At 48.7% G+C, this 25,840-nt stretch overlaps 1 protein-coding gene across 1 annotated transcript in view; it reads right to left on the bottom strand.

The window, feature by feature from the left end:
- Positions 1-497: 497 nt before the first annotated feature.
- The window catches only part of DTNB (dystrobrevin beta), a 232,700-nt gene continuing 207,357 nt past the window's right edge, over positions 498-25,840 (bottom strand). Inside the window, 5 exon segments of the mRNA XM_039238291.1 lie at positions 498-819; positions 2,639-2,673; positions 6,058-6,111; positions 9,625-9,714; positions 10,546-10,705. Of these exon segments, the coding sequence (XP_039094222.1) occupies positions 2,669-2,673; positions 6,058-6,111; positions 9,625-9,714; positions 10,546-10,705 (309 nt within the window). The 3' untranslated portion in view covers positions 498-819; positions 2,639-2,668.

The raw sequence follows: 25,840 nt of genomic DNA, 5'->3' as shown, positions 1-25,840 counted from the left end.
GGGAGCAGAAAAAAATAAATGAAAATCACCGGGAATTGGGATTGATTATCATGTGTGCCAGAGCAGAATGGAACCCTGAGAAGGGGGGGCAGCGGGAGCACGGCGCCCGGGGGTCAGTGCTCCCTCTGGTGGTCACGGGTCAGTGCTCCCTGGCCGGCCGGCCTGCCGCGGGCTTTGCTGCAAAGAATTGTTTCGGGGCTGCAGTGCAGAGCTCTCTGCTCTCCCTTCCCGCCCAGGCTGCAGAGCAGCGGCATCAAGCGGGGCGGAAGCCTAGCTAACCAGTATGAGAGAAAGGAAGGAGGCTATTTTTAGCACTGTGGCCAGGGTGTGAATGTCTGTAAAACTCAGCAAAGCCTGAAGCTGTCTTTGCACGATACAGGGAAGAAAACCTGTTGGGTTTTAAAGGTCAAAGGTGGTAAGGAAACTTGCGCCCCCACCCTAGGGAGCAGGCCGAGCGCCGGCAGGAGGCCAGCAAGAACTCCATCAGGTCACACACACAGGAGATTCGTGCTGTTTCTTTTCTCTTTTCAACCTCCCGGTAAATTCCTGTTGCAGAGATGAGACCGTGGCCCGAGGGAAGTGAGGAAGATGCTAGTTCATGCAGGACTGTGCAAGGGGGAGGCCCACCGGCGGCAGCGGCATCAGGCAGTCCCTCCCATTTCCCACCGGCTCACGCTCCCCTCTCCCTGCCAGGCAGTGACGTCTGGCAGCCTGCAGGCCTGGTCCAGGTGTGCAGCCGAAAGATGGACAGGAATGCGCCTCTGGGGGAGGACCTCGCCTTCCTCACGTCAACGCCAGCTCGCTACATGTGCCCTGTGCCTGTGCAGGACAGACGCGCTGTTACTCAGGGGCGCTGCACAGGGTCTCCATGCAAACGCCACTAACTTCTGCCGGGGACAAGACAATGTCCTGGGGTGGGGCTGCTGGGAGGCTTACCTTTCAACTCAGAAGATGCAAAGGGTTGATAACACTCATGCCTCTTTTAAGGGAAAGGGGCTTTCTCTTTTCTGGGGGTACCTAGAGTTTTTGGGAGTTGCTGCTGGGGTCACAGGGTCAGGAAACGGTTCTGGGAAGAAAGAATTGGGTTTGCAGTGCAAGGTTTGGAAGGTGGTGCTTTTTTGGGAAGAAGGACTGTGACCGAGGAGCAGGGCACCGAGCTTGGAGACGTACCTACAAACACCGGGTGGCAGGAACGACAGCCTTAGACTCAGGTCGGAAGAGGCAGAACTTAAGGGTCTGTGAACTGAGCCACCTGAGTTTTTATGTTTTTCGTTTGACTCTGTCCTCCTGATGAGCTTCTCCTAACTCCCAGTCGCATCTGAGGACAGTGTCAGGAGACCCAGCTCTGCTTCTAGTTCTGGCGCCACGCTCCCAGGCCGTGGGCCTTCATTCCCTCCTCTGCACGAAGGGCTGGGGGCAGCTGGCTCTGGTGTGCCTATCTTTATCCCCCAGGTCCTCCGCGTCCCCCGGGCTCTGGCAAGTTCTTGAGGGGCAAGTCAGCTCCTGACTCCCTCACTGGCTGCGGCAGCCTAGGCCTGCTGTGGGGAAGGGCCTCACCTGAGTGCACAGTGAGTGTAGGTAAAACCCTGCCCAAGCCCTGGAGGCCCTGAGATTACCAGGGCAGCGAGGGAACTGCGGCTCGGGGGCTTCCCATGGAGGCTTGCACGATCCCTGAGTCAGCAGGTCTTGCAGCGAGTGGAACAGAGCCCCCCCTCGAGGGCCAGGGGCACCTGGGGGTGGGGCCGGGAGGAAGAGGCCTGGAGATGTTCCTTTTTTGGGATCATGGGCTACAGCCCTGGCTTTTCTGCCTGGAAGATCTGTAACTGAGGAAGACGGCCTGACTTAAACACAAGAGGTGGGGGATGGGAGGAAAGATTGACAAATAAAGAGATATCTCATGGCCAAACCAAAGACCTCTATCCTTGAAAAAACTCTTTCGAACAGACTGGTGGTCCAATTACTTTCATCACTTCTATCTAGCGAGCAGGCCCCAAGCCTCACTGCCCTGGAGCTGGGAGGAGAGAAGGGCTAAGGTCCTCAGATGGAAAGATGTGAAAGACTAACTCCTTAAGCAGTGAGCACTGTCCAATAGGGAAATTCGTACTTTGATTAAATTTTTTGGATGAGGGGGTACGGACTGGCAGGCACCACGGGAAAGGGCTTGGTTGGCTTGGTGGGAGTGAACGTGACCTTGTAGGATGGAAATACGTGTCTGTGGTCAGGTTCCATGGCAGGCCATGGCTCTGGGCATGGGAGCCTGGGGCATTGGCATGGACCCTGGGAGAAAAATAATAGCGGTTGTGGGCAACCACAAGGTGGCAGAGGTGGCCGGAAGCAGCTCTTGGGTCTGCCAGCTGCATCCAGACACCGGTGACACCAAGCCATGCCTGAGGCCCAGGCCGGGGCCCAGTGTAGAGCAATCGGTCAGAGCCTGGAAAAGGGGCCAAGGGGGTATGATAGCGGGGCTGCGGCAAAGCTAAAAGGTGCAATTGGGCTCTTTAAGGAAAACCTTAACTGGAAGCCCCACCCTTCAGGATGGCTGGCTTGGAAAGGGAGACCAAGGGAAGGGAGGAGGGAAAAGAAGACCTTACGTACAAGGGAAAGGGGCCGTGGGGAGGGCAGAGAACACTGTACTCACCCGCGCTTCCTCTCTGTCCTGGCTCCTCTGCTAACCTGTGCAGCACAGATACAAACAACACACGGAGTCACACCTGGGGTGTCCCACCAGCCTGCATCTTCTCCCCGGGGACTGACCAGCCCACGCACCCATGGGCTTCTGGACTTGCCTCTCCCCCTTCTCCCCTCTATGCTGGCTTTCCCCGACCAGGTATGAAAAGGGCCAGGAAGAGTCACACTACCTACAACCAACAACTGCAACGAACATAAGACCATGGAGAAACAAGTGTCTCTTGGGGGAGGGGAAATACTACTGCTAAAATGGAAATGAAGCCACCCTAAATCAAGGGAGCAGTTACATCAGGGGGCACGGCCCATCTGGTTCTGAAAGTGACCGAGGTGAGAAGGAATTAAGTGTTGACAGTGGCGGTGTTCCCTGCCTGCAGGCATATCTGCCTGGGACTGCTAAATCACTCCTGCTCACCCTGAAATCTTGAACACTGCCTGCACCCCCAAAAGCCTGAGAATTCACAGAGGGCGGCTGCTGTCGGTCTACTGGACACACACCAGTGTACTCTGAGCGTGCAAACTGGATTTGCAGCTCCCAACACCGTGGGTGGCAGGTTCTGGGAGAGGCAGCTCTGAAGGACAAAGGAGCATAGAATGAAGCTCTGGAGCAGCCGAGATGAATTTCAGGCTCTGAAGTAGTGTTAGTCTGTTTCATCTGTGTAGTCCTGGCCACAAGGACTCTGCACACAACAGGGGAGCTGTGAGGGGATGGGAAGTCAGCGCGGCACCTCAGGGGAGCAGATGCATTCCCCAGGATGCGGCCAGACAGAGGTTTGGGGTAAGGTAGCGAGGGGGCTGAAGCAGGGGAGAATGTGCTCGTGAAGTCTGGCTTGGTCACGAATTTTTCAAAAGTGCCCACTTGGCTCTTACAGTTTCTGCACTGAGCAGACTATGTCTACCTGGTGGGGTGCTGACCAAGTTGTGTCATGTTAGGTCAGCATGATTTCAACACCAACGCGGCACACCTCCTCTCTCTCTGGTTGATAGTCACCGTTCTCCAAAGCCTGGGTGACTGCAGTTACCACCATGTTGGTCTACAGTAAAATCTCATGTCTGGACTATGGCAGACAATCAGAACGTCCATCCGTAAAAATACCTGGCTTGTACTTCCACCCACAAACCTGCCAGAGTTCAGCTACAAGGATACCTCCTGGCACCTGTACAATGCCCAGAGTCAAACATTTGTTTAAAACCCAGGTCTCACCCTGGCTCTTAACACCCTTTTCCTTGGGATGGCACCTAATACCACAGCAACGGAAACTCAAGCGCTTCCTCGGGTCTCACGGGGACAGACAGAAACGCTGGTGTGTGCGCTGGGAGAGGGCTGGGGAGACACTAAGAGCAAGAGGGGCAGAGAGGAGAGACGCTGGTAGAGAACGCAGGTGTGGACAGAGGCCCCTGAGACCGGGAGGCATCAGGCAAGGGAAACCACGCCTGTCCCCGTGTGAGATGCAGCCCGCACCCAGACCTGAACCAGGACCAGGGCTGCAGTCCATGGTCACGGCAATGCCAAGTGGTGAGGGCCACCTTCCGTGAGCCACACAGAACGCAGGGAGGCTGAGGAGAAGCCACGGGAAAAGCTACCGGGAAGGGAGAGTCAACGGGAAGAGAGGCCAAAGCAGCAGCTGTTATGGCTTCAGCCAAGAACATTGCACATGAACGCTAGGATCTGGTTGGGTTGTTTGTGTGTGCGTGTGACTGGATCACGTGTTTAGAGTGTGAACCTGTCTCTGTGCATCTCCTCCCCTCGTTGTCTCTTGCACGACAACCCTTCTGCCTTCTTCCTCGTCCGCTCTCGGCAAGGAGGGTGGGTCTTCTCCACCAGTCCTGTAGCCCTGCTCGATGTTTCAAATACCGCTGACCAAATGCTTCCGACATTCGGCTGGCCATGCCATTCTCCTCAATCCCCCACAGCTCCCATCCACTGCCTAACAGGCCTCGCTCTGACTCACTGGACAACGGTGGCACCTGGCGCGTGTGTCTCCAGTCTCAGTGCTGGCCGCAAACTCTGAAGGCCTGCCCCAACTGTCCCCGCGAGTCCCCGCGGCAGGTAGCGCTGCAGACCCCATCCCCGGGCACTTCTCCTTTCTCTCCCCACCTTCTTTGCCTGCAGCTCCCACTCCACTTCTTCCCCCCCTTCCTTACGACTCTTCTCACTTCACCTCGTCTACCAGCTACATGGGCACCGAATCCCGGCTCTGCCAGCTACGATCTGTGCAGGTTATTTAACCGTTCTGTGCCCTATCTCGAATCCTTGCTCGTGGGCTGTGAAATCAAACAGGAAGGGTGTGCTCTGTGCAGAGCATTCGGCACAGGTGGAGAGAGGGGGCGCATGTTCCAGAGCCCAGCCTCCTCGGGGCCACTCCCGCTGTCTCCCTGAGGAAGCACTCTCTAGTACATCACCTGGCCTATTTCCCTGTATTTGATAATTTACTGGTACCTCGTTATGTGCCAGGCACTCTCCTGGGAACTGGGGATACATCCTGAACAAAACAGATTAAAATCTCTACCTCGTGGAGCTTATGTTTTGGAGGAATCTAGAAATAGACATATTAACATATGAGCGAAGAACTAACTCTCAAATATTATGTGTTCAGCATAGCACAGACACATGAAGATGAAGAGTGTGGGGTCACAAGGACCCGGTTCACACTGAATCTCTGCCTCCTGATAGCTACATGATCTATACTTCTCCTAGCCTATTTTCTCACTGGTAAAATAGGGTCCTCGTTATGTGTCTCACAGGGTTGTTTAGTACCAAATGAGATAATATGTGGACATCTTTTAGCACAGCCCCTTGTACATAACAAGTTATTAAGCAAGTTTTATATATAAGAAAACCAGGAAGGCATTACTGTCCTTCGCTGATACCTTTTTTTTAATTGCTTTTCCTTCTTCCACTGAGGCCAGAAAACCATTTGGCTATTCTGCCTACAAGAATCTCTTCTTTTTCAGAAATGTTTCTTGTAGTTATAATCACACAAAGTTTGATGATTAACTTTTCCTGCGACTTCATTTTTATCTCCTATTGATTCTGCATATCTCTGTCTTGCCTTTCTAACTATATTACAAACTCCTGGAGGTGAAGGGTCATGTTCTGTGCTCCACTGTTATCTACTTCCTATATCCGAACCATCTATCATAGTATCAGGAAATCAGGAGGCTTTTCTTCATCGCCTGACACCACCACCTCCAGGGAAAACCTTGATGGTCAGTTGGGAAAAGTAGGCAGAAGGAACTGTGGGGGTCTGAAAGCTTTGGGGGAAGGGGCACCAGGGAAGGAAAGCAGAAACAAAAGGGAGGGGCATTTCCCTCAGGGGCTGTCTAGCTCCGCCTCCCACTCAAACTAGGGGTCCTGTGAGCTGCCTTTACCTCTGTCTTTCCCATTCTGCATCTTCTCTTCTTCTTCCTCTGCACCTTCCTCTGCTGTGAAAACAAGTCCAAGGAGGCCAGTGACCCTTCAGCACAGCACAAGCATAGAAGGAGGGTGAAGGCGGTAACTCAGCAGGCTCGGGACAAAGCCCTAGCTAAAGGCTCATGGTCGCAGGCCTCCACGGGTGCTGACGCTCAGCTAGTACGCGCCCTGCGTGGTGCACATCCTAGCGCTGTTTACCCGTAAGCCCTATGTCCTTAGGGGCAGCACAGCTGAGGTCACCCGCCCCGCTGCTGGCTCTGTTGCTGGCCTCCCTGGTGATTGGGCTGGGGCTGGCTGCCTCTTCTCCAGGCCTGCTTTCCCTAAGGGGACGACACCCACTCGGAATACATCTAATACCTTGCATTCAGGTTCATGAAAGCAACCATGAAAGTACATGGTGGGAGAATACCTCGGTTAACACTAGCTTCTGTCAAGAAAAAACAACCGAAAGGTGGGCGCCTGGGTGGCTCACTCGGTTAAGTGTTGGACTCTTGGTTTTCAGCTCAGGTCATGATCTCCTGGTTTCATGAGTTTGAGCCCCACGTCAGGCTCTGTGCAGGAAGTATGGAACCTGCTTGGGATTCTCTCTCTCCCTCTCTCCCTGCCCCTTCTCCATTCACACTGTCTGTCTCTCTCAAAATAAATAAACTTAAAAAAACATTTTTTAAAAAAGAAAAAACCCCAAACTAGAAGTTTTAGCTGATAACAAACTTAAAATGACTGAACAGCAAGGTGGCTGTGTGGAAAAAGCTAATGCCCTTGAAGGTTGCTTTCCCCGGAGTCCCCCGGAGCCAAAGCAGGCATAGCGAAGAGGCAGCCAGCCCAGCGCTGGCAGCAGGGAAGCAGGCAGCAGAGTCGGTAGGGAGGTGGGCTCTGTAGGGAGCACACCCCCCACGGCAGGGAGGGGCGTGCTCAGCTCCGGGAGCTCACTTAGAACTGTGGCCTCTAAACTCTCAGCCACCTCCCAGGGCTGAGAGTGAAATGGTGAAGTGAAAGCCACGTCACATTAAGAATGGCTGAAGGAGGGGCACCTGGGCGGCTCAGTCTGTTAAGCTTTGGTCTCTTGATTTTGGCTCAAGTCGTGATGTCACATTTTGTGAGATTGAGCTCGTTGTTGAGCTCTGCACTGACAGTACGGAGCCTGCTTGGGAATTCTCTCTCCCTCTCTCTCTGCCCCTCCCATGCTCTCTCTCTCAAAAAAAAAAAAAAAAAAAGAATGGCTGAAGGAACATCAGAAGGTCACCTAAAGAGAAGACTTAGGGACACCATGTCACCTGTCATCAAACACTGGAAAGGCTAAATTAATAGGAGTAGGAGCGGCTGAGCTTACTCTGCGTAGCTTCAGAGGGTGGGATGAGGATAAATTGCTTACAGAAAGGCAAATTTTGGCTCCCTGATAAGAAAGAACTTCCTCATGATGAGAGCTGGTCATGAATGAGCTCACTGGAAATACCCAGAGGACTTTTATATCGGGCAGCAAGCTGGATTAAATGACTTCAAAGATCTTTTCCAACCGTAAGATTCTATTATTTGTGAAAATGTTTTTAAAAAGATGAGGGGGCCAGGCTATGCCTGTAAACAGTATGCTCACATGGTATGGAAAATATGTAAAGACAATCTGAACATCTCACTTCATCCTAACAAAACCCTTGACAGTGATGGTGTTGGGCAAGACTCTTCCATTTAAAGGGAATCTATTTCTGCATTTTGTAAAGATGCTGTGTCATGTGTGGACTCAGTCCACAGCCATCTGTGGACTTCAGGGCTCGAGAGAGCAGAGCGTCAGTGAAAGGGGCCTTCGGGGGACTGTAAATCTGACACCCTGTCCTGCGTGGGCGGAAGGGCTCTGTGGTGGTACGAGCATCGGCTTCAGGTTTTTCAGACCTAAGTTCTAGGACCGGCTTTGCCCCTTCAGGATGCACAACTTCAAGCAAACCACTCCTGATAATCAGTCACTACATTTCTGAAAGGGACTAGACACTGTGCTAAGGTACCTTCCAAACACATCACACCATTTTGTTAAACCCATCCTTTCCTACCAGAAGAGACTGCTGAGTATCCCTACGACCTGTTAGTTTTTTGAGGATATTCAGCCTCCGCGTGCAGTGTGTTTAATGGTGTCCAGTCATTCTCACCTAGTGTGATGAGCCCAAGAGCCACTGATTTTGTCCAAACCCTTGTAGGCAGTTACAAGGCACAGCGTGATTAATTTCCATGGCCTGAAATTCTTTCAAAAAGTGGGATTTCTGCCATCTGTGGGAAGCTCTATTAGGGAAGGGACTTTCTAATCACCTGTGAAGTCATCTCTTGTATTTATGTGTGTTTATAATACAATAGAGAGGGGTGGTGAGGACTGAGGAGTGGGTCCGGAATGGAGACACTGTCAACTTCACACCCCCTCCGTGGAAGAACTGGCATCTTAACTGCACTGACAAAACCAACCTAGGCCATGCACTTCCTCTCTTCTGAGTGGAAACTGGCAGATTTGAGAGTGAAGCCATGGGCCAGACCCCGAAAACATTAAAGATGTGTGCTTCTCCTTCGGGGGTCTGAAGAAATACCCAAGGCTTCTCTTCCGTAAGAGCCTGGACTGATGATTTCAGTGGATGTGTTTGAACAGTCCATGGAAACATTGCTTTATATTTTCATTTAATAACCTTATTAAGTGACTTCAGCATATTTAAAAGCATTATATTAGGGGGAAAGAACCAAGAAGGGCCATGCATAGCACTTAGGAAGGGAACCTACGTGTTTGATAGGGAACCTGGGAATCTGACTACCATAATCCAATCAGTAAATACCTGGCTTTATGAAACGAAGAGAGCCATGGGGACTCTTGAAAATGTGACGCTATGGGAATGGCCTTTTATTATTTCTCTCTTTCATGGGTTTTATGTAAGAGGCACAGTGAGGCAAGGGTGTCTGGAAAGTCACTGAAATAGCTGAGTGATGGAGAGACTGAGGAAGGAGCCACAGGGAAGACTGGACAGAGGAGCGAAGAAGCAACAGATTCGGGTCACGAACGTCACATGAAATCAGAGCCTAGTCATGGACAAAAGGAGAGAACAGGGTTTCAAAACCAAATCAAATAGGAGAGAGCAGGAAGGCAACTGGGAGAAAAGTCCAGAAGCTTTTGTGGCTGATTCAGTTCCAGTCATCCAGGAAAGCCTCGGAAGAGACGGCCGAGCAGCCCTAGGGAGAGAGAGTCTGTGGACGGAGAGCTGGTGGGGGATGGGTGAAGCAGAGAAGGGGCTAACTGTGTGTGAGGGGAGACGTGGACTGTGTGCATATCTACAAGGTGCATTGTTAAGAGAAACATAACGTGTCAGCGTCTGTGTGATCGCGTGTGGGAGACAGGCTCTCTGGGCGAAGATGGTCAGTGTGTTCCTAGAAGGCAAAAAGACTGAGCGGTGAACTGAGGTAGCGTGTGCTACGGGATGACGTTTTACCACATGGTGAGGAAGCGAGGAGGGCGTAGGGATGGGAGGGGAGGCGTGAGGCCGGGCAGGAGCTCTGGGCTTCACCTGAGTGGAGCTCCTTCACCAGGGATGACATGGTGTTGGTGATGGAATCAGCGGCCACCAGCAGGTCACTGCGGAGGTTTCTCCTCGTACCTGAGGACAGTCAGAGCAGACGGCGATGGCAGGTGGGTGGGCGTAGAGAAAGGAGCCGAGCGCACGCCTCAGTCTGCCAGGCCCTGGACACAGTGCAGGGCACCTAGGGGAGATGGGGCTGCGGCACCTCCACCCGCGCCTGGGCACATCAGGGGCACGAGGCACCCAAGTCCTCCTTTTCCTCCCTCTTCTTTTCTACCTGAAGAGTAGGACCCTGTTGGCTGCACGCTTCTTAGCCACCATCAAGAGAGTTGGGGTCCAGAACGAGAGTTGGATTCCAGGCCCCTCGGCCTGAGGTGGGACTTTACTCTGCAGCGGCTCCACACGCCGTTCTTTGTCTCCCTACCAGGACTTCCTCAGCTGCGCTGTCTTCCCCCAACCCCACACACAGCGGGCTGCCAGCTCTTCAGGCAGCTGTAATCCTGTGCTGAATGTGCCTTCTGCAAGGTCCTATTTAGAGTTCCGCTCTTCCTTCTCTTACTCGCTCTAATGAGTTTCCAGGCAAAGCATGACCTCAGGAATTATCCCATCCAATGCCTCCAGAGGAGGCAAAGCCTAAAGGACAAGGCACTTCCCATAACCCGGAAAAACAACAACACAGAAACCCCAGAGGCCTGCTCCTCACAAACGCACAAAGCCTACAGGCTTCCCGTTGGGAGACCAGCCCATCTAAATGAGACGGGACCAGCACTTGACTTACTTATACTGTATATGAAAATCTGATCATTTAAAGCTAAGCACACAAAAGAAGCTGGAAAAATCTCAGTAGGAATCTTCTTCACGTTTCCAACCCCCTCTAGCTCTCCACTGAGCTCTGCTCCGAAATCTCACCTTGTGCGAAGGCCTCCTGCATGTCTCCCCCAACTCCGCTCAGGGGGTCCTGTGGACAGTGGGTGGGGGTGGAGCCAGCAGACGTTGAGCGGACAGGCATGGGCATTGGGCGGCCGCCTCCGTGCGTGGGGGACGTGTGTGGTGATCCTGTGGCCTGAGCCTGGGAGAATCAAAGAGATAAAACATGTCATCTCAGCTATCTTACCTCTCTGAGGGGGAAGAAGGTCCTTTTACTCAGTCAGTCTAAGCCGGCCTAGACCGCGGGTTCAGCAGGCCGGCCAGCACTGCGTGATCACATTTGAAAGGAAGGAGTCAGGCTGCCTCCAGGTTGCAGAGAAGAAGAAAAGGAAAACAGAAAGGAAGGTGTGGGAGGGAGAAGGAAGAGAATCCCATTCGACTGGCCTACAACGGGGAGGAAAAACAGAGGCTACGAGCATTGACGGGGGTCCCTGCAGGTGGACTGTCTGAGCAAAGCAGCTGGGTCCAGGATCTGAGAGCCGCTGGGGCCTTACAGTTGCAAAATGATACACAAACATCTTTTCGTTTTTGTTTGCAGACACATTTGTGGACATTATCTCACTTGACCCTCACGATAACTTGTGAATAGAAAGGGCATATGTTTTTGTACCAATTTTATGGCAGAAAAACACAGAGAAAAGACTAGGAGCTTTGTGTCAGGCAGCACAGCCCCTGGAGATGCCGGGAGAGTGTGTCTGCTCCCGCGCATGCCCCCCGCGGCTCCCAGGCCGCAGGAACCCCCAGGGCGTCAGGGGCTCCCCCGAAGGCCGCCTCCCAGGGCCAGGCCAGGCCAGTGCTCTTGTCAAAGGCACCCAGTGAGGCTTTGAGGGCATCCCGTGGAGCCCAGGTGAGGACGGACACATGCTTAGTGGAAGCTGCACTTCCCTTGTGAAGGCTCGGGCCTAGCGCTGGAGAGAGCCGGGAGCAGTGGGATAGCATTTAAGACTAGGTAAAGGAAGCTCCCCTGAGATTTGGAACCGGGGTGTGCCACGTGGCGGGTTCTCTGTGGAAGCAAACCTGGGAAAATGCAAGCCGAAGTGTGCAACTGAGTTCAAACAAAGGGATTTCTCTTTCTGGGATCTAGCTCAGAAACACCCCGCACAACGGAAACTGCCCCAAACACGCTGATGGGCCAGAAGCACAAAGGCTCCCCTCAGTGCTACGGCCGTCGTGGGTGTTGTGCTGAAGAGAAACGGCTCGTTCGCTAACTCTTTGATTTGTGCGAGCGTGTGTATATGTACTTTGAGAAATTTAAAATATACAGAAAGCTAAAAAGTATAATAAACCACCCACACTGAAAATTGTTCATATTTTGTCAAGTTCACTTCAACCTAAAAACACTGCTGAGAAGTCCAAAGATCTACTTGACCACCAATTGTGTCCGGTCCCGGTCTCTCCTCTCATCCCTTCAGAGGCAACAATTATCAAAGATTTTGGGGTGATTTTTTTTTCCTATGTGTACATATATAACTATGAATAATCCATGATATTTCACACTTTTAAATTTTGCATGAATGGTATCATACTGTGCATATCATTTTGCAATTTGCTTTTATCACTTAGCATACTTTCTGAGATCTTCCCATGATACAAATGATAGGAACTTAGACCCTTACCTCACATTATATACCAAAATGAACTCAAAATGGCTCATACTAAATATAAGAACTAACCCATGAAACTCTTAGAAGATGAAGCAATGACTTGTTAGATACAACACCCAAAATATAAGCTACAAAATAAAATGACAAATTTGATTTCATCAAAATTAAAAACTTTTTTCAAAGGACACCTTTAAGAAGGTAATAAAACACTTCATAGAATGGGAGAAGATTTTTGCACATCGTCTATCAGATCAGGGGCTTCTATCTAGAATATAGGAAGAAAACTTACACTCAATAACAAAAGGACAAGTAACCTAATTTAAAAATGGGCAAAGGGTCTGAAGTGATGCTTTTCCAAAGAAGACATACAAATGTCCAATAAGCACATGAAAAGATGCTTGACATTACAAACCACTAGGGAGATGCAAATCAAAACCACAATGAAATACCACTTCACATCCATTAGGATGGCTAAATAAACAAGGCAGATAATACCAAGTGTCGACAAGGATGCAGAGAAACTGGCACCTTCGCACGCTGCTGGCAGGAACGGAAGATGGTGTGTTCCTGCTGCTTTAGAGAAGAGCCTGCCAGTTCCTCAAAAGATTAAACACTGAGTGCCACACAACCCAGCAAATCCACTCCTATGTGTATATATCTGAGAGAAATGAAAACCCAGGTCTGCACAAAAATTTGTACACAAGTATTTATGGCAGCATTCTACGTAACAGCTGAAAAGTGGAAACAACTCAAGGGTCTATCAACTGACCGATGATTTCAATAAAATGTGGAACGCAGCTGACCCTTGAACAATATGGATTTGATCTGTGCAGCTCCACTTCCAAGTGGATTAAAAAAAAAATGTTTATTTCGAGAGAGAGAGAGTATATGTGAGTGGGTGTAGGGCAGAGAGAGAGAGAGAGGGACAGAGAGAATCCCAAGCAGGCTCCATGCTCAGCACACAGCCTGATGTGGGGCTTGATCTCAACAGCCATGAGATCACGACCTGAGCTGATATCAAGAGTTGGATGTTAACCTGGAAAGAGCCTAAGTGTCCATCAACGGACGAATGGATCAAGAAGATGTGGTTTATCTATACCATGGAATACTACATGGCAATGAGAAAGAATGAAATCTGGCCATGTGTAGCAACATGGATGGACCTTGAAGGTGTTATGCTGAGCGAAATAAGTCAGGCAGAGAAGGACAAATATCATATGTTTGCACGTATAGGAGGATTAGGAGGAACTTAACTGAGGAACAAGGGGGAGAAGAAGGGGGCAAATGGTGGGGGAAAGGGAGTGAGGCAAACCATGAGAGACTCTTGAATGCTGACAAAAACTGAGGACTGATGGATGTGGGGGGGAGGGGGGATGGGCACGGAGGAGGGCACTTGTGGGGATGAGCACTGGGTGTTATGTGGAAACTAATTTGACAATAAACTATTTGTGAAGAAAAAAAAAAGAGTTGGATGTTAACCAACTAACTGAGCTACCCAGGCACGATTTTTTTTTTAATAAATACAGCACAATACTGTAAATGTATTTTGTTTATTATTTTTTTATGATATCTTCTTTTCTCTAGCTCTCTTTATTGTAAGAATACATATACATATTACATATAAAATTATGTGTTAACTGACTATGTTATGGGTAACATATGGATCAATAGTAGGCTATTAGTGGTTAAGTTTTGGGGTGAGGCCAAAGTTATACACAGATTTTTAACTGTGCAGGAGGTCAGTACCCCTAAGGCCCCCACCATTGTTCAAGGGTCAATGGAATACAATTTGGCAGGTAAAGGAATGAAGGACTGATACACGTTACAACATGGACAAACCCTGAAGATATTACGCTAAGTGAAATAAACCCGTTACAAAAGACTGAATATTATCTGATTGCATTTATATGAAACGTCCACAACAGGCAAATCCATAGGGACAGAGAGTAGATTCGTGGCTGCCTGGGGCTGGGGGCTTGGGAGAAATGAGGAGCAAGTGCTAAAGGATGTGCAGTTCTTTCGGCGGATGAGGAAATGTTCTCAAGTCAACTGTGGTGATGGCTGCACAATTCTGTGACTATATTAAAAACCACGGCATTATAGACTCTAAAATAGTGAATTGTATGGTGTGTGAATTTTATCTCAATAAAAATATTATAAAAAAGACATTAGAAAAAATTAAAAAAAGAGAAGTCACAGACTGGGAAAATATATCTGCAAATTATGTCGGGTAAAGAACCTGTGGGTTTTTACAACGACTTTTTGAATGTGACACCAATAGCAAAGGCAACAAATGCAAAAACAAACAAGTGGAGCCACATCAAAAGTAAAAAGCTTTTGCACGGCAAGGAAGCCATCAACAAAATGAAGAGGCAACCTACTAAATGGGACAAAACATTTACAAATCATACATATGATTAGGAGTTAATATCCAAAATATACAATGAATTCACTCAACCCAACAGCAACAAAAGAAAACAAAAGAAAAACAAAAACCCAATCTAATTAAAAAAAATGGACTAAGGCAGGGGTTCCCGGGTGCTTCAGGTGGTTAAATGTCTGGCTCTTGATTTCAGCTCAGGCTCAGGACATGATCTCCAGTTGGTGGGATTGAGCCCCGTGTCAGGCTCTGTGCAGACAGTGAGGAGGCTGCCTGGGATTCTTTCCCTCTCACTTACACATGAACTCTCTCTCTCTCTCAAAATAAATGAACATTTTTTTTTAGAAAAATAATTTTTAAAAATGGACCAAGAAGCCAGATATTTTTCCAAAAAAACATACACATGGTGAACATGTATATGAAAAGGTGCTCAGGGAAATGCAAATCAAAACCACAATGAGGTATCACTTCACACCTGTCAGGAGGTTATCGAAAAGGTAAGGGAGGGGTACTGGTGAAGACCCAGAAAAAAGGGAACCCCTGTGTGTTACTGCTGGGAATGCAAATTGGTGCAGACACTATAGAAAACAGTATAGAGGTTCTTCAAAAAATTTAAAGAAAATGAGAATGGCGGGGCACCTGGATGGCTCAGTCAGTTGAGTGACTGACTTTGGCTCAGGTCATGATCTCGCGGTTCGTGGGTTCAAGACCCACGTTGGGCTCTGTGCTGACAGTTCAGAGCCTGGAGCCTGCTTCAGATTCTGTGTGTCTCTCTCTCTGCCCCTCCCCTACTCGTGCTCTGTTTCTCCCTCTCAAAAATAAACATTAAAAAAAAATTTTACAAGCTTGTATATCAATAAAGCAGAAATGAAAAAAAAAAAAAGAATAAACTAAAAAAATAAAAAACAAACTTGTGTCCAGAACATAGAAAAAACTCTGAGAGCTGAATAATAAGAAAACAAACAACCCAATTACAAAATGAGCAAAGACTTGAATAGACATTTTACTGAAGATGTACAAATGGGCAATAATCACACGAAAAATGCTCAACATGAGTAGTCAGTAGGGAAACGAAAATTGAAATTACAATGAGATACCACTTATCTACCGAAATAGCTACAATCAAAAAGATGAACAAGGATGTTAGAAAACTGAGACACTTACACATTGCTGACAGGGCTGTAAAATGGTACAACTACTTTGGAAAACAGGTAAGCAGTTTCTTAAAATGGTAAACATAAACTTACCATGTAAGCCAGCAATGTGACCCCTGTGTATGTGCCCAAGAGAAATGAAAACATGCCCACCCCAAACTCATACACAAATGTTCAGTAGCTACAGTTTGACAGGCCTAAAGTGGAAATAACTGAAAGTTCAACTGACTGGTGAATGGATTAACAGGATATGGTTTATCCATTCAATGAAATACTATGAAATCTCTTTTTGCCATTTTTGCTGTTTAACTTTTATAGCTTTCTTCTGACAATTAAACATGTTCTATCTTGTGAAATATTTTGTCAGTGTATATGAAACATTTGTTATCATTTACTTTTCTCAGGGTATATACTTTTTCTTCCCAACTAGTTTATAAACATCTCAGGCATGTGGTTTTGGTTGAATAACATATTAATTATTGTATTAGTATTAATCATGACCACATATTAATCACTGTATTTTGGTGAATCATCTCTACCTTTTACCCTATAACTACCATCATCCCCTATTTTTGGCCATTCTGGGGGGAGAGGGGACAAATAATAAAGTATGCAGTTAACTCTGGTTTGGAAAGTGGTTATGAACAGCCAGATCTAGCAGTTCCAGCCCCAATCCGAACGAGGTAATAAAGCTTGGAGAGAGGAAGAGGAAGGAGAATGTGCAGAAAAACGTTGTGCAAGGAAGTGTGACGCAGTGATGTGTCTCTGCAGGGAAGCCCTACGAGCCAGCACAGGGTGGATGCAGGGGATCACAGACACGGGGGACCCTGGCCAAGCCCCGGCCCTTCTTGGGCTTCCAAGAGCTGAGGGGCACGGAGGGAAGATCGAATCAAGGAAGGACCCCATGCATCCCTGTAGCCGATGGTTTCCCAGCCGCAGAGGCAACGAGCTTGAAGTTGTCTCTCAGTCACAGAGGAGTTAGAGCCTAACCGAGATCATGTTTGCGTCCTGGCTGCTGGGGGAGCCTATGAATTCAGCTGCCTTGGGTGCGGAGCAAGGATTGCTGCCTGGAAGAAGCAGGCCACAGGCAAAGGGCCAGACTGCCTCAGCACACACAGAGTTGGAGCCATGGACACCCCTCCCCTGATGCCATGGCACCCAGCACAGTCCCCAGGGCACAGCACCGGTCTCGGGTGTAGGAAGGGGGCTAAGAATCTGGGATGATTGGCTTCAGAGTTTGCCTGGAGATGTCCAGACTGAGTCCAGCTCAGATAGCGAGCACTCAAGGGGGAGTTAAGTCCAGTTAAAGATTTCTTCTTTGCGTATCTGAGTATGTGGCTTATGAAATTCAAATGCACTTCACTGCGTGACAGTTGTCTGTCGTCCCCGCAGAGGGCCGACCCAGCATTAAGCACGTGGCAAGTATTCCATAAATCTCCCTCAGCGAGATCCGGGCCAGGCACCGCTGCCTGAGGACTGAATGTCAGAGTCGCAAGACCCAGGATAAACTAGGCTGCTTTTTAAGAACATGAAACTGAACCTCTGAAAACATTTTAATAGGAAAATGATAATGGGGGTTGAGGCAAAAGGGATGCACGAGGTGCCCAGCCACATGTGGCTAAAACTCTAGAGTCAGAAAATGAAACCTACTGTCCACCATCGGCTTGGGAATAATCAAGTCCTCTTCCTGGGATCAGTGCCCAGGACATGCCTTCCGAGGAAGATACAAAAACAGGCGCCAGAAGTTGTCTTTGTTCAGAGCAGTAGAAAGAGAAAAGTGAAGACTGCTGGGAAGGCATGATTCTCCCCAGTGGATCTCGAGCGCCAGCCCTTGGCTTTAGGGTCATGTTGGATGACAACAATGCTGGGATGGAACCCTCCAGAGCCCCGTGTGAATTCTGGCTCTGGCAGAGCAACACCAGTTTGGCATCCTGGTAGGTCAATAAATCCCAGCTGCCCCGGGAGAGGCACAAACCACAGACAATCGATACACACATGCTTCAAGTCTGGCCCGAGGTCCGGGGCCATGGCTTCAGGAAGGCCTAGAGATTGGGAGGCTGGGATTGGTCTTGGAGAAGGGACACATGGGTGCAGGATGCCAATGACTGCCACTGGGTGGTTTAGACAGAAAGAAGCAGAAGAATGGGTGACTACATCTAAGTGTACATCTACATCTACTGCATCTACAGAAAGGCTGGCTCTCTCCCATGCCTGCAGGCCTCTCTGCCTGTTGTCCGCTTGCCAGAAGCTCTACATACCCGGTGTGGTCAGACTGGCTCCCGTTGCCCCTCTGGGCATTTGCTTCATGGTCATCTCCTCTAGGTTCAGGCTCCTGACATGCTCCCCAGAACTCGGAACAGCATTAACCTCACCTCTCAAATTTTATCTTCCTTACCATTGTGCTGAGCACATGTAAATGCTTAATAAATGTTTGTTAAATGACAATGAGGTGTATCAAGTTTCTGACCCTTTTCCTTCAGTAATGGAAAGTGGGAATGTAGCCAGAGCAGGCAGTAATCTCCAGGGAGCACTAAATCTATCAGTCATCGATAAAGCTTTGTGTGAGATACTTAACGAGATGAGTAAATGTGGTTGGTGGGCAGACCTCTGCGATGGCTTTCAATGACCTTGCTCCCCGCTGTCACACTCCTGTCTAATCCCCTCTCTTTGAATGTGGGCTGGGCATAGTGACTGCTGCTACTGAGTCAGGAGACTGGGATGTCACTTCTGAGATCAGGTTATAAAAGACTGTGACTTAGGTCTTGCCCATACACACTCTCTCTCTGTCCTGTTTGTTCAGTCTAACGAAGCCAGCTGTGATCTGGTGAGCCACCTCGTGGAGAGGCTCATGTGACAAGAACTGAGGCAGCTTCCAGCTGGCATTGAACTGGGGCCCTCAGTCTGGCAGCCCACGAAGCATCCTGCCAATGACATGTGAGTAGTTGAGCCTTGAGATGCCTGTAGTCCTTGTGAGAGACCCTGACCCTCAGCTCATGAGGACCAGTGCCCGGACTCCAGGTCCACAGAGGCTGTGAAGTAATAAGTATTTATTCCATGAAGCCACTAGGTTTTTGGGTAAGTAAGTAACTTTTGGGTAAGTAGGTAAATAGGTAACTCATATTCTCAGGTTGATTTTCTTCTTGATACACTATTGGGTCAGTCCCACCTGAAGGCATTTGATTGAGGAAGAATGGAAGGGAGGGTTGTAGAATATGAGAGATCGAGCCCAGTGACTCAAGGAAAGACGACTGTGAACGAGAATAGAGGCAAGGATATATAGTCACAGAACATCTTCCCTGACCAGAGAACGTGCCTAAGTCCCTGAGTAAAGGAGCTTGTCCTGTTGCCCAAGGCCCAACCTCTTTGCTTTGTCAATAACCCAGGCCTTAGAGACGACTCTGCTGCCAATTCAAAGACTCTCAGAAGAGGAGGGGGAAGTTGCAGGCTTGGAGACGGAATCCTAGCTCTCTTCACCATTCCAGGGTGGACACGCAAAGAGGTAGCGTGGCTCAGAGGGAAGGACATGGCCTGGAAGTCGGGGGACCTGGGATTTTCTTCTGACTGTACAGCACATGCCTTTTGATTTTTCTGGGGCTCAGTCTTCTCATTTATAAATTGAATGGGTCAAGCAGACTATCTCTGAATAATTTTCCAGATTTAAAATTCTATGATTCTCTGTCTTTGGCCAAGTTACCTCATCTCAGAAACGTCAAGTAATCGTGGCTTTGCTCCAGTCACGGACAAGCTGTCCGTGAGGATATTCTGACGGTCCCACAGCCATCTCAGTGTCACGTACGGCACGTTCTATACTCACTCACTTCCCTCACTAGTAGAGTCAGTGCCAGAGATGCTGCCCATCTAGACACCTGCAAACAGAGCCTCTGAGGAGGTGCAGGGAGCAGGTGACTGTAACAAGGACGCTTCTAGCTCAAGACACACAGAGTTTCAGTAAGGCCCTTCTGGAGTGTACAGAGCACACGGCGTTTGAGACCACGTCTGCAGCGCAGCACTCTGGGCATGCTGACAGTCACCTACGATCCCGCGTAGGGTCTGTTCATTCTCTGCCCTCTTGACAGGTCTGGGCCAGACAGATACACACACTAGAAAGCTACCTGGAGCACTGCACTGTGAAATGTCACCCTGTCTCAGAGGCGCAGATGGGTTTTCCATCCAGGCAGGCAGGACCTCCCCACAGAGACTGCCAAGCACTCCAGTCACTGCAAAGCAATCTAGAATAAACGGTCACAGGAGAGGGTTGGGGGCAGCATCGCAGTTGGAACCCTGAGGTTGTAGGGAACCTGAGAATCACACAGAAATCAGTAAAGGTGGAAGAACTAGGCAGGTGGCTCCAGAGGGCAGGGCTAAGCTCTCCAATGCGGGCATAAAACAATCTCGTGCCTCTGGGTTTGAGCTGCCAGAACAGGGGGGTTAGCCTGGGGAAGCTGGGGAAGGTTTGCAATACGCTACTTGGTGTATGAAGGTTTCCTGATGCAAGGACAGTGGGATCTGGTTGTAATACAACCTATAACAAAGGCTTGAAAGCAGCACAGGCCAGTCACCAATAACTGAACACAATAAATGCCCTGTCACTCAGGTTCTCTGAATGCAGAAGTCCCTTGTAGTAGAAACAATTCTGTTAGAAATACAGAGCTCGAGAAATGTTACATCCTGTGAAGCTCTCTGGTCTGGTGGCTCTTCACTTCCTCTAAATTAGCAAAAGACTCTGAGAACCTGAGAAAACTAGGCATCACATTCTAAGAAAAGGACTCAGAAATTCTGCTTATAATTTCAGAATGTTCATGACCCCAAGAAAATAGCCTCTCTTTCAGTCCAATGTTCATTATATAGTTGAAGAGACCAAGGCCCAGAGAGGTCACAAGATTCCTAATAAATTGGTAGGAAGGCGAAGACTGGTACCGGGGCGTCTAATGGCCTCGCACTGTGAGGGGAAACCAGCCACAGCGTGGTGTTGCCGAGGCCAGAAGGAAGCGGTGTTTCAGCTGAGACCTGACAGGGGAGTACAGGGATTATGACTTAGTCTCTTGTCTATGACACAAATCTAATATTGGAGCCAAAGTAGATGCAAAGTGTGCCAGAGAAGGTGACCTGAGGACACTGTGAGCAGAGACAGGAGCTCACAGGCCGTGGCAGAGAGAGTCCGCCACAAAGGGAAAACAGCACTATCCTCAGCAGAAGGAAGATTTGCAGCACGCGCGGCTGTGTGTAGGCATCCCCACCATGGTGCCTGGCACACAGGAGGGGCTCCATAAATACCATTTCTTTCCCTTCCTTTTCTTCATGGAACAGGGATGCAGTGTTTCATTATCTCCTTAGTACACACTACAGCTAGGTAATCGAGCCCAGAGTGGCTTGTGGTGAAAAGCCTGATGTTGAGTCAGTGCCCTCTATGGAGCACTGATAACTGTATCCTCTGCACACACACAGACCCACCTGAAACTCTGTGCTAAGCTGTTATCATGGTAACAGAAGGAGACATTTTAGTTTCCATCTCTCTCTCTCTCTCTCTGACTCATGGATACCTGCCAGGTAGCAGATGGCCTTTGTGGACAATTACCTTCATTTTGCTGCAGTGTATTTAAATTAAACAAACTGGCCTCTTTGCTGCCGATTTTCAGAGGCTCTCTCAGAAAAACAGCAACAAAATTCACAAAAACCAACACTGGGAGAAAGGAGCCGCAAGTCTGAAATTTAGGTAAGGCAACCCTGACTCGATAGAGGAGTGGTATGTATAAAGAATGAACTTTTTGTTTTATAATGTTGATTTACTTATTTTGAGAGAGACAGGGAGAGAGAGAGAGAGAGAGAGAGAGAGAGAGAGAAGGAATGAGAATCCCAGGCAGGCTCCATGCTCAGCTTGGAACCTGACACGGGGCTCCACCTCATGACCCAGAGATCATTACCTGAGCCGAAATCAAGAGTTGGATGCTCAACTGACCAAACCACCCAGGCGCCCCTAAAGAATGGACTCTGTGTAGATTTTGTCCCTTCAAGAAAAGTTAAAATAAACCCCACATACTATTTTGACCTGGTGTTGGAGTGGCTCTGCCAGGAGAATGCAGCCGTCACATCAACTGTGGAAGTGAAAGGAGAGAGCGAGGAGGCCGCACTGCCTGTCCCGCTTCAGGCTTGAAATCATCTAACATGACAACGGCTGAGGCTGCTAGCAGTTAGCTCCGGGGATGGGAGGGAGCAGACAGCAGAGAAAGAGGTGGAGGAGGTAAGGGAGACAACCCCAAGGTGGTGAGCAAAGCAGCAGGCTGTGGGTCCCTCTGGGGTGAACCAGAAACAGCTAAAGAGCACACCTGGAGACCCTCCTATCTCAGCAATGGTGCTGTGGAGCTTTTGAAGGTAAACTTTGCGTCTAAACACCAGAGAGAAGAGCTGAAGAGTTTTACGATGTCTCTCTTTTCTTCTCACCACGAATACCATGAACACACATTTATGTACCGCGTAGGTCTGTCGGAAGAATAGGATGGGGCCACCAAAAAGTCTGCCATGAGGTCCCTCGGCAGAGGGCTGGCACCTGTTTGTTTCCACATCACTTCAGGAAACTCAGGGCTCACACACACAGCCTGTCCCCCACTGTTCACTGTGGCGGCTCATGGGATAAGTTGTATAAGACAGGAAACAGCTCCCTTGGGTGGGGTGTTTGTGGTCACGGCATTGGCAGTGGGTCGTTCCGTCCCTATTCCAGTCCAACTACATTGCAGAAGACAAAGCTCACCTCAAGGCTTCGAGGGGTGGGGGGCAAGTGTTTAGCTATCTTTCTTAGTAGAAGGAGGAAAGCATACTAAGTTCCAGGGACAAAGAACAACCTACTAAAACTCACCATAAACCCAAAGATCAAAAGAAGTTGAAATTTAAACTTTCAGATAGGGAAGCTCATAAATTCTAAGACTAGATTATCCTCTTTCAGTTTGTTTCTCCTAGTCTGTCCGGCTCTATGTGAAAATGGTATTCCATTAGTTCGCATTGCAGGATTTCAAAGCCAGTTCTCAGTGCAATGATCAGGGACCTCACTGAGGGGAAAATCCCCAGAAAACGAATTCAAAACACCCGGCTTGCAGGTTAGAAACATAAAGTGAATAAAATGCAGGAGAGCATGGTCCTTATTTTAGACAACGAAGTCAGTGATCAGGCAGGCAGCCAGAACCTATCAGTGATATTCAAGGAGTCACATTTAAGTGTGACTTATAGGTATGCAAAACTCAGATGGTGAGGTATGATTCAACAGCACCATTCTTTGCTGAGTCCCTGCTGTCTCTAATACAGTAGTTAAGAGGCCAGGCTTTGCAATTAGGGAGACCTAGTTTGGATGCCAGCTTTACCATTTAGTAGCAGTAAGATCTCGGGTAACTCAACTTAACCTTTCTGCATCTCACATTCTTCATATGCAAAATGGAAATAATACCTTTATGGGTTGGTGCGGATGAACATAAAATGCTTCACGCATGGGCTCAATAGAGGACTGCCTGCCATTATTCCACTCTGAAAAAGGTGCTGGGGTCATAAAGGGGCACAGTGTTCACTGTTAGCAGGCTCCTGGTCCTCTGGGGTTGTGAGGCAGGTATGCAATTAGCATACAAAGGAGGGTGAAATCTATGCCTTGGTGGAGGCAGAAAGGAAAAGCACAGAAGCGAGAGAATGTAACTCTTAGCTTCTGGAACAGGGTAAGGTTTCATCATACAAGAGGTGGCATCTGAGAGTATCTTGAGGGCTATCATTTCAATAGGCAGAAAAGGCTCGGGAAGGGCAATCCAGGTGAGGAAAGGGCATGAATGCAGGCAGCTGGCCTGGGAGAGGAGGCTGCCTGCGGGGGGTAAGGAGGAGTGGGGTGGGGGATAGTATGTAGGGAGCACAAAGACACGTGGTAGGGAAGAGCAGTGTGGCCTACCATCATCCAGAGCCTTAAATAAACAGTCACCTAGTTTATTTACCAGACCGGACATGGGCAAGTGGCAGCCTATGGCCAAATCCAGCTCACCACCTGTTTTTTACAGTCCATGAGCTAAGAATGGTTTTGAACATTTTGAAATGGTTATATAAGTACCTACATAATATCTCTGATTTGGTTTACAAAGCCTAAAATATTTACAGTCTAACCCTTAAAAAAATTTTTTTTAAGTAGGCTCCACACTGGGTGGTGAATTTAAGACTCCAAGATTAAGAGCCATACACTCTACTCAATGAGCCAGCCAGGTGCCCCATACTAACCCTGTAATAAGATGCTTGCTGACCCCTGCCGGGGGGCAGCAGCATAGGGACTTAGGGAAGTCTGCAGAGGAAAGAATGGCATGGCCAGCGCCATGTGTTTAGGAATCTGGCTCTGGGGCAACATGAAGCTGGGACTGAGGAGCAAGAGACAGGACACAAGGAGCCCTTATGCAGAGGCTCTCCCAACAGGCCAGGTGAGAGGTGATGGAAGCTGGAATGAAGAAAGGTGTTAGGAACTGGAAGGAAAGAGACACAGGCAGGCTTTTGGAGAAAAGCTTGCCGGGCCTTTGACAGGCACATGAATGAGCAGAAGCCTGGAGAGACGCGCAGACAGGAAGCGCTGCAGAAATATGGCCAGAGGAGTGATTTGCAGGGAAGGTGACTGGAAATCTTTCACCATCCAGTCCATATCTAAACGTCAGAATCAGGGATTCTGAGAATGCCTCGGCAACTCAGGCTGGTATCACAGAGCAAGGTTCTCTGGGCTGAGGGTTGTGCTTCTTAACTGGGAGTAATTTCACCTGCTAGGACCTGGTGGGGGGCGTGGGGGCTATCATTAGAATTTAGTAGGTAGAGGTCAAGGGTCCTGCTAAATGCCCTACAATGCATAAATCAGCCTCCCCGGGCCCCCTGAAGAGTTATCTGGCCCACAATTCCACAGCGCTGAGGATGAGAAACCTGGCTGAAGGTGAGTCACAGTCTCCTTTTCCCAGGTGGCAGGCTGCTGTGGAAGGAAGGGCAGGTCACCAAGAGCCTTCGGTTAGGTTAGGATCTTCAAGGGGCCCAAGAATAAACTCTCATATCCTCTGCACATTTGGAAGATGTCCTGGGGGGCAGCTATAGGCCTCAGAGAATCTTCGTTTCCTGAGGTCTGAGCTGGTTAAATATGGGAGTTGACATTGGAAATGTGAAAGCAATGAATGAGTAGTGAATGTTACATATATTGAAGTTAATAAGAATACATCATAATGAAAGTACTGAAGGATTTATGGTTAGCCAGCTTGCAGAGCTGTGGTGAGTTGGTGTGGATTCTTACTAAAGGTACCACATCAGCTGCAGCTAACCGTCTCTCTGCATCACCTCTAATTTTATAAAACATGCTTCTAGTTTTCTTTCTTCTTTTCTTCTCTTTCTCTCTGTCTTCCTCCTCTTCTCTCCCTCCTCCCATCCTCCCTCTCCCCAACTCCCCCCTCTCTCATTGGGGCATCTATACTGCAGTGCCAAATGACACTAATTCTACTTGCCAGACTATGATTGGCAGCAATTGGAGAAGAATGCGAAGTCTACTGTACCTTTTATAACTTGCTTCTTTTAGCTGAAATCAAGCAATGTTCATTTCAGTTAAGGACTCTAGGAGAGAAAGCTCCCTAGTTTTGCATTACTGTTAATATGGAACCTCAGAACCAGCCTGAGGTCAGCTATAAAACCCCAGAGATTGGTGCAGGATTAGGATTTGACGAAATGCCTAAAGATGCTCTCCAAGTGAAGGGTCACAGATCCAATCCCATGCCAAGAGACAATGTTGGGGTGAGGTCTAACAGAAAGAGCACTATGGCTCCCTCTCCTGTGGAAGCCCAAGAGATAAGTGAAAGGAGAGGGCTTCACGGAAGCAGCCGATAGGATGCTTTCTTTTGTCTGGAAAAGTGGGAGGTAAAAGGCTGGCATGAAGAAACACTGAGGAAGGAGCTGGTTATTGAAAGAAAGCCTGAGCATTTCAAAGTCACAAAAGGAGACACCAGTCTAATGAAGCCAGCTGGCTTTCTGTAGAGCCTTTCTGGTTTTAGCCCTTCTCCAATATACTGGCTGGCCCAGGTGCTGAAAGCATCAAAGGATTGTGACGCTGAAGTTTACAGATGAGGAAACAGGTTTGTAAAGTCAATGTACAGGTTCAGACAGAAAAAGTG

The sequence above is a fragment of the Hyaena hyaena genome, unplaced genomic scaffold (assembly GCF_003009895.1).
Source record: "Hyaena hyaena isolate Hyena2069 unplaced genomic scaffold, ASM300989v1 scaffold_138, whole genome shotgun sequence".
Taxonomy (NCBI): domain Eukaryota; kingdom Metazoa; phylum Chordata; class Mammalia; order Carnivora; family Hyaenidae; genus Hyaena; species Hyaena hyaena.
The sequence above is the reverse complement of the archived record's forward strand: the minus strand, read 5'-3'. Positions and strand labels throughout refer to the sequence as shown.